The 9,090-nt window shown below is 39.8% G+C and overlaps 1 protein-coding gene across 1 annotated transcript; it reads right to left on the minus strand.

Annotated features, from left to right (window-relative positions):
* Positions 1 to 6,532: 6,532 nt before the first annotated feature.
* LOC306970559 (heart- and neural crest derivatives-expressed protein 1-like) lies at positions 6,533 to 8,572 on the minus strand (the record flags this gene model as incomplete). The annotated part of the gene is made up of 2 exons (XM_079566552.1): positions 6,533 to 6,631; positions 8,111 to 8,572. The coding sequence occupies 2 exons, from the start codon at positions 8,570 to 8,572 to the stop codon at positions 6,533 to 6,535; spliced, it is 561 nt and encodes a 186-aa protein (XP_079422678.1).
* Positions 8,573 to 9,090: the final 518 nt, after the last annotated feature.

The following is a 9,090-nucleotide window of genomic DNA, read 5'->3' on the forward strand; positions in this document are numbered from 1 at the left end:
CATACTAACTGAACCCCATGTTATTACCGCGCTAAACTAAACACGATTTTATGGTCTTCTAGTCTGACTAAAACATATTTAGTTGAACCCACTTTGGTGAAAACTACTCAAACAAGTGAAATATTCAGCTGAATGTTGCCACTTCTTTACCTTTGGTACATGCTCGTGCACAATACGTCTCCCAAACTCTAAATAGTGAATTGTCAGTAGGGCTGAACGATACTGAAGCAACTTGCGATACGGCTGTGCAATATCGCGATAACGATATTACTGCGATATCTCACTAAACTATTTCAGCACGATATGTTCCGTTCTAATTAAACACTAATCGTAGGTACCGTCATTTCCGGACTATAAGAAGCTACTTTTTTCCCACCCTCTGAACCTCCTGGCTTATACAGCGGTGCGCCTAATTTAGAGATTTCTTTTGGTCTAACTGAATATTGTGTCATGTGTCACCATCGCTGTCTTTGTTCCTCCACATCTGTTTCCTAAATGCGTTTAATTCTCTCACCGCAGAAATATGAAGGGTCCAGCGATGTGCGGGTATGAAAAGCCAGCCGTTGAGCGATTCGCCACGAAGCTCTAAACCTGGGCAAGCACTGTCGCTTCATTGAACACACGCGCGTTTAAAGAATAATATAATCGTTAACACACTTTAGTAAAAGTGTATGTACTTGTAGGCCACTGTTCTCTTGGTGAATTTGACCGCACACGAAGAGAAAAGTCCAGTATTTCCAGGGCTGGTGGTGCTTCTAATGCGGCTTATAGACCAGTGCGGCCAATATATGTAAAAAAAAAAAAAATCTTATAATGTTCATATTCAGGTGCGCTCAATAGTCCGGAATTTACGGTAACTCGTTTTTAAGCAAACTGTCAAAAAAAATAAGGAAAAAAAAATGAACTTGCAACAATGTACTGTTCAGACTTCAGTGATGTCGCGATATATTGTGGCTACTTGCGATACGGATATTGCATCGCCGAATATTGCGATTTTTTTTTTTTTTTGCCGATATATTGTGCAGCTCTATTTGTCAGTATTTGGCATTTGACAAAATGTGCCACGTCTCTCCTCGACGTCGACCCCCCGGCATCAAATGACCATGTATTGTTTTATTGATTGTTATTTATTACTGAGCCCTAAAGATGTGTAGCCATTAGAAAGTGATGCAAGTCATTGTTGTATCATTTTATTTTTACTATTTAAAAGTGCATTCAAGTTTGACGTGCGCAAGTTTCAAACATCCAACACAGCGATCGGCATATTTTCTCTGTTTTTAAGTTTTGTAATTCATTTTCGATTGGTGCACTGACTAAATTGGGCCTGAGTGAATTGTCTCAAATAAGTTATTACAATATTTTTTTAAACCTCACCGAGCGAGCTCATTCAAATTAATGCTGGAAAACGAACACTGAGATGGTCCAAACCGATTGTAAACATGTCTTTGATTTTTCATTTCTTATTTTTATTTTAACGTCTGTTTTTTGTTTGTTTTCAGTTTCTTTGTAGTGTTTCGTAGACATCATCAGTCTTTATTTTACTCGTAGACCACAGCTCATTAACATTGTATTAGAAAAGACATATTTAAAAAAAAATGCTCTTGATAATGGTAATAAATGTATTGTACAAATGCATTGGTGTCTTTTGGCTGCAGTCTTCCTTTTTTCTTTTAAGCGGATGCCCTTCCTGACACGACCGGTCACTTTCTGAAGGGGATATTTGTGGGATTTGAACAACTAATCTACAGAGTTAAAGCAAGTAACTAAGTAACTCATGCACCTAGAGGCCATAAGCACCACTGCAGGTGTCGTAGCATGATGTGTTTTTTTTTACTCATTAATTGTCCATGAGAGTAAATACTACACTGACTGAAAAGACGAAGGGAGAGAGGGATATTGTACATCCAATTACACAGTGGAGATATTTTTTCCCCCTAAAACTTAACTCTAAATACTGTTTAAGTGGTGCTAGCCCACAGTTAGCTTTACCCGATTAGCCTGTTAGCTTCTTCTTTGTGATTCTATTAGTGTGTACTGCGCCTCTGACCCGTAGGCAGCGAAGTTGCAAGTGTGGTTTTCTGACCAGAGACACCAGGGGGAGATGAAAGACCCCCCCCAATCATCCCATTAACACCCAGAGGGACTACGGAAAGGATTTGTTAAGGTTAACAAGATAGTTGCTTCTTTTAGAATTAGAAACAAACACCTTTAGCTAAACATTCTGCAAAATAACTGACAGTAATAAAATGAAGCCTCGATGTAAATTTGACCCGGGAGACTAATTTCAGCATCACGTACCTCCAGCCAATGATGGGTCACACCTCCACCTCAACACCAGTGGAAACACAGGTGTGTGAGGGGTCACTTTACATTCATTTATTAAAGAAACTCCAAACCATATAATAACTATAGAGGTGGTTTTAACTTGGAATATAATCTTAATGTAACCAATTTAATATGTTAACTCTCAGAAATGATATTGAGGATTATGATATTGATTAATGTCAGTTTTATTAATACAGTAAAAATTACTTCCTCATTAACAGTACTTCACCTATATTGACCTAGTGTCCTCTACAATGGACAGATCATAAAAGATACAATTAAAGTCAATTAAAAAAAACGAAATTGTAAAATTTATTTTAATCCTTTCACTCAAATTAAGTCAATTTTCGTCGAGTTCCCAAAAGAATATACATATAGTTTGCTATAATATTCAAAACTGTACACTGATAACAGCAAAACTGGAAATGTAAAGGTTTGGGGAGGAGATGTTCACGATGCTATTTAGAAAGAGAACATTTCAAAAGAATGATTAATTATTGGATTAGTAGATTTTACAACAAAAGGTCATATACTGGTTCAACTTTGTTATACATCTATTGCCCACTAGATGCCACTATAGCACCTTGATAAACTACCCTCCTTATACCATCATTATCATATGTTTAGTGAGAAAGTAGTTCTGCCAAATCTGTAATGAAGTTCTTTTGGTTGCTTAAAGTAATTTAACCTGTAGCGATGAGCATGTTGGTTGTGACCACCAGATGTCCCCATAACCTCCTCTATCAGTCGAAAACCAGGCAGATATTTGAAGTTGCTTTTTCTAAGAAGAGAACTATAACTAAGGTCTTTGCGCTTCCTGATTTTGTTTTCCATTGTAGCCTCTTATCAGCTGCAGAACGCTGTATATGTCTGTTTAACTGTTTTTATTTTTGAAGAATTGTTGCATGAATGTGAACATTATAAAAACTCATGGAAGAATTTGTGAAACAAAAACTGGCATAAAGTTCAACGGCTATTGGTCAAATTATGTCTTGTTTTGGTTTATTTTTCCCACCAAAGGGAGATGTGTGTTTGTTTGATTCAATAATACCATAACATTTTTGTGATTTCCATGTACTGTCAGAGAGACTTTGCACATCGAACAGGAGGAGGCGAGGGAGCAGCAAAGGAAAGCTCCCACATGCTTTTATCCAGAGGCAGGGAGTACTCAGTTACATTTACTCAAGTACATGTGCTTTAGTACTTTTTACTTCAGCTTGAGTATCATTATAATGAAGTATCTGCTCTTACTTCAGTAAAAATAATTGTAACTTTTTCCACTGTGAGTAAATATTTAAGGCGAGACTGCAGGTGAATAGGGCCTTTTTTTTTATTTGAATTGAACAGTTTGAAACTTCTGCCGTAGATTACTGCCATAAATATGAGACAAATATATGGTAAGTTTTCTGTCATTTTATGTTTGCATGTCAAGGTGTTTTTATTCCTAAAAATGGCCAAAATGTCCCATCTTTTCAGTGATGGGAATAACGGATTGAGCCAGATTCAAATGTATGGTTTTATTTCTTTGCCATTTTAGTTACAAAGACTTTTTCAGAGGGGATTGTTGGATAAATGTTTAATTTTTAACTTTTAAAACAAGCTGTGTTTTTAGTGGGGAAAAAAACTGTAAAAAAAATTGAAATTTGGCTTGTTTTTTAGCATTAAAAAAACATTTTGTTAATTATAGATATAAAAAAAATCCCTCTGAATAATCTTCAAAATATAGTTAAGTCTATATTCTTGCATCACTGTGAGAAAAATGCATTTTGGGAAAATGGCCCTTGAAATTATGATTTCTTATAAATCTACAGAGAAACATTCAAGCAGAGCAATATTTAAACATGTCATGGTGATGATTTTTGTTTGTTTCCAGGTGAGTTTTGCCTGTAGTTTTTTTTATTTTTATTGTTATTTATATCCCATTAGCTGTCTCTCTGGGTCCATTCCAAAACAGCATTAACATATTCATACAAAAATATATGTATATATGCAGTATTTAAAAACATATATATATTTAAAAACATATATATATATATATATATATATATATATATATATATATATTTCCGTTAAACATAAAAACAGGCATTTTAATTGATACAGTGTCAAATATTAATGTGCCCAATGTGACTTGTATTCTTTGATTTAGATTGAACATGACAGAGTCGAATACATGTGTGTTTTAATTTTAGTTTCTTCTGTAGTGTCTCTCCATGCTTCATTTTGATCTATTAAATAGATGTAGTTCATCTCTTGCTCCGTGTTCTGCCATTTTTCTTGGAATTTTCCACATAGTTTTATGTTTTATTTCACACAGTTTATGACATTTTTTTTTGCTCAGTTACTCAGTGACTCTTTTACTTGAGTAATTGTTTGGATACTCTTCCCTCCTGATTTTATCTTTGGACATGATGTCTATGGCCTTCATCAGGCATTTTACTGAAACGTTGACATTAGTCACTACTGAAAACATGTACAATAGGTGAATCCTCCAGGTGTTTCTGACCGGCCTGGCTCCACATAATGGAGACGGTCCCCGGGCGCAGCACTGCCGCTGCCCACTGCTCCCTACGGGTCGTCCTGTGGCGTCGAGGGATGGGTTAAATGCAGAGGACACATTTCATTGTACAGTTCATGTATAATGAGCATGGATCTATTATATTAATGACCAATAAAGCAACAAACAAATGCGAGACGTCAATGTTTTTGTGCGTTAAAAGTTATATTTTATTTTATTTACTCAACTATAGAACTTCACATCAGCTGTACACAACACTGTAACCACAACACCAATCCCTGTTTAATGGATAAAGACAACAACACTGACATTATTCTGAGGTAGATTCGAGACAAAAACACAGAAACCGCCGACAAGATTGTCATGAACAGCACAAAGAAAAATCGTTACATTCCAAAGAAATTGCATCCATTTGAATTCGGTCGCTCGCTCGGTGCATGAAATTTTAAGTAAAGTGGAATTTCTTGAGAAAGTGCATTCAAAGTTCGGAGGAGCACAAGGTATTGGCCTTAATACCAGTGTAACATTAGCAGTCGTGGAATTGTTTGGACGATGGTGCAAGTGATGGGATAAAAAAAAGTGCATGTTTAAGCAGAACTAAGTAACTTTTTTACCTTAATAAATCCTTTCTGTAGTCTCTCTGGGGGCAATACAAGAGTTAATGGGACGTTTGTGAGGTCTTTCATCTCCCCCCGGTGTCTCTGGCCAGAAACCTACACTTACAACTTTCCCTGCCTCCGACCCAGAAGCCCCACTAATGGATCCACACTAATGGAAAACATCTCCCCCGCTGCTCTCAGTTGTTAACAAAATCACTTTTGACTTACTACAGGTAAGTCCTGGCTGATTATTTGGTTTATCACGAAGCTAACAGGCTAACGGGCAAAGCTAGCTGTGGGCTGGCGCCACTTTATCAGAATTTACAGCCAAGTTTGAGCCAAAAAAAAAAAAAACTCCATTGTATAATTGGGTTGCGGCACCATGTACAATATCCCTCTCTCCCTTTGTCTTATCTCAGTGTAGTATTTACTCTCACGGACAATGAACTAGTAAAAAAAAAAATAACATGCCACGACACCTGCAGTGGCGCTTGAGGCCTCTAGGGGCAAAAGTTACTTAGTTCTCCTTTAAGAAACTCATGCATTATTGAGGAAAATATATGTACTTCATTTTCTTGTTTGCTGTTGAAGAAAAAGATATCTCACCTCTGGTTCAATCCTTCTCTTACAACGTATTGTAAGATGTTGTCAAGAGTCTTAAATGTTTTTTTTTTAATCAGCGTGTCCTGAGGGATTGCCAGGTATGGAAAAAAAAAAAAAAATCCAAATTTTGCACGGCCTCGTCTGCTGCTCCGAACCCGGCCTGCGGCGCCAACCGTCAGCGCGCGACGACGAATAAATAGCTCTGAAACATCTAAAATATTGAAATTGCTATACTAGAGTTGGTATAAAACAAGCATCCAATCGCTCTAATAATTTATATTCCTTCACTTGACAAATAAGAAGACAGTAGTGTAACCAACAGAAGTCACGGGACACATTTCAACACAAAAGTCCAATCCAAATATTTGTTTCAAGTCCTTCAAATCCGCCCACTGCCCCGCTCGCTCCCGAGTCCGTTTGCAGTGAACGGGCCGGGGCCGCCTTCTGTCTCTCTCAAACCAGTTCCCGGAACGACATGTGGAGGTTGTCACTGGTTCAACTCCAGAGCCCAGACCTGCTGCGGCCAACCCGTCCGACCTTTCGCCTTCTTCTCGGCGACAAACGTTTCCTGAAGTTCGTCTGAGGCCTGTGGGGAAAAAAGAGAGAAGAGGGGGGTCAGGGCGAGAGATATGAAAAAAAAAAAAAAAAAGAGCAATTGGAAAATGAACGGACGGATATCGAAGCAGTGGAATTGACAAGCGGATGTACTGGCGTCAACATGGCCGACGATCAAGCAGCGGATAGATAGTTGCTTATATATGGTAGATCATTGACGATGGCAAAAGTTGCTAAAAGAGGCCTGGGTGACGGAAGAGTATGGCCAGTCACTACCAGGGCCATGGGTCGTTGAAGTGTTTTGCCAAAGGACACAGCATTATCTTCGACAATCGGGGCAACAACATGAAACCGGTGTGGGCCTATGAGAGAAACAAACCCGTTCTGGTGACTCAATCCATGCATTGTGTAAAATGTTTGTACCAAGAGCCTGGCTCGGACGTCCGCCTCATGTGAAATGAACGAATCCAAAATATGTACGTTCAATGCTCAGTCCAGTGAAATGGTTTAAATGAAAAAAACATCACGTTTATGCGTAATAACCTAATACACACGAGGCCAATGGGTTTCGTTTTGATTTATTTACACAGTTAAAACGACGTTGCCTTCAATTTCTGTCTGGTTATGAATAGACTGAAATGTTCAAACGATTGGAAAAAATGTCACGGCCTTGTTTGTCGAACTGAATAATGCGCAATGGGAAGTGTTTACACTGAACCGAACTGTGAAACGATTTGTTTTCCACAGACGTTCTGCAAAACTGCATCGGAAAACACGATCGCGTTCTCGTTACGATTCATACAAACCTTCCACTGAGCCTGTCGGGGATCGAGTTTAAAAACGAATTTAAACCGGGTATAAAAGGAGAAGGCAAAAAGGGGGAATAGCCCACTGCACGTGAGACATGTTCTAAAAATCCTCCTTGTAATAAAGGGAGACACAGGCCTATACACGTATTGTCTGGGCGAAACACATTTGCCTAAATATATGCAAATATTCTCATTGAGTTTATTCGTTATTATCGTTCAATTTGTGCGTTCGTTTCGTTTCGGCCATTTATTTGGCAACTCATACGAATCGTCAATTGACGTAAAGCAAACGGTAAACATTTACAATATGATTTGAACATAGGTTTAAACACATGTATTATTTGCAAGCAGAATCTAGTCCACAAAACACCTTTTCTTTCATCGTAAAGAGTTCTGTGTTATTCTGTGTTTGACAGATTAAATAATACGGCCCCTTTTACGCACGCGCTTTACGCACCGAAGCGACTCAAAGCATTTTGCGCATTTAAAATAAATTACGAGGTTTCTCCGCTTGTGAAATTACGCGATTATTTTAGTTTTATTTCAAGCCAAACTCCGCGCGCAAGTTGTGTCCAAAACATCAGGCACAAATAATTAAAAAAATAATAATAATAATGCGTAATTTACACAAACTCGCACGTGCCTTGTTTCAGCCGTATTACTTTTTTACGACATTTGACAACATTCGAAACCAGACTCACAAATTCCCGCTTCCTCTTCGGGTCCCTGCTTTCGTACTTCTTAATCTCGGCCTTAAAGCCCTCCGTTTCCCCGGAGTCCTTGGCCAGCACGTCCATGAGATACGCGATGTAGCTCGTGGCGAGGCGCAGAGTCTTGATTTTGGACAGCTTGGTGTCCGCGGGCACGTTGGGGATGCACTCCCGGAGTTCCGCGAAGGCCGTGTTGATGCTCTCCGTCCGCCGCCTCTCCTTCTTAGGCCCCGGGGTTCTCCGCTTCGCCTGGCCGCCCTGAAGCGCGTCGAACCGGGCGTCGTGAGCCGCGGAGCCCGGCGTCCCCGGAGCCTGGATGTGGAAGTCCGCCGACGGGGGCAAGTCGTGGTTCAACACCCAGCTCTGAAAGTACGGCGCGTGCGAGGGGAAGGGCTCGTGCATGAGGTGGTGGTGGTGATGGTGGTGATGCTGGTATCCGCCGATGAGGTTCATTTCTTTCGGAGATGCGGAACTCACAGTATATCCAAACAAAACCTCGCGATATTCCCCAAGAAAATAACAAGAGCGCGGACTTTACATCACGGAGAGAAAGTTGTAAATCCAAACGCCGGAGCCTCGGGATGATGTTGAAGCTCTGAGTCTCGTGGAGGTGACAGGCCCGCGTTTATGCCGAGTGGGAGTGCGCGTGCAGAGGAGGCAGCCAATCAGGGAGGAGCACATGGGAGGAGAGCCCGCGCGAGGCCGTGGAGAGAAGAGTCGGTCCGTACGTGAAAAAAAACACGGGGTTCCAAGCGCTTCAAATGGACCAAACAGGATCAGAACCGCGTTAATAAAAGCTAGCATTCGCTTTATGGAGCAGCCAATGAACGTAAAGACCTCCACCTGAGCCGAGCATTTTCTCGTTTTGCTTTACCCAAGTTTTTAAAGTTTCTTGAGGAAAAAAAAGCCAAAGTAGCAACAAAAATACGACGAAACTCAGGATAAAAATGCAGCAAAAGAGTGACAGAAAC

The sequence above is a fragment of the Gobius niger genome (genome assembly GCF_951799975.1).
Source record: "Gobius niger genome assembly, chromosome: 11".
Classification (NCBI taxonomy): domain Eukaryota; kingdom Metazoa; phylum Chordata; class Actinopteri; order Gobiiformes; family Gobiidae; genus Gobius; species Gobius niger.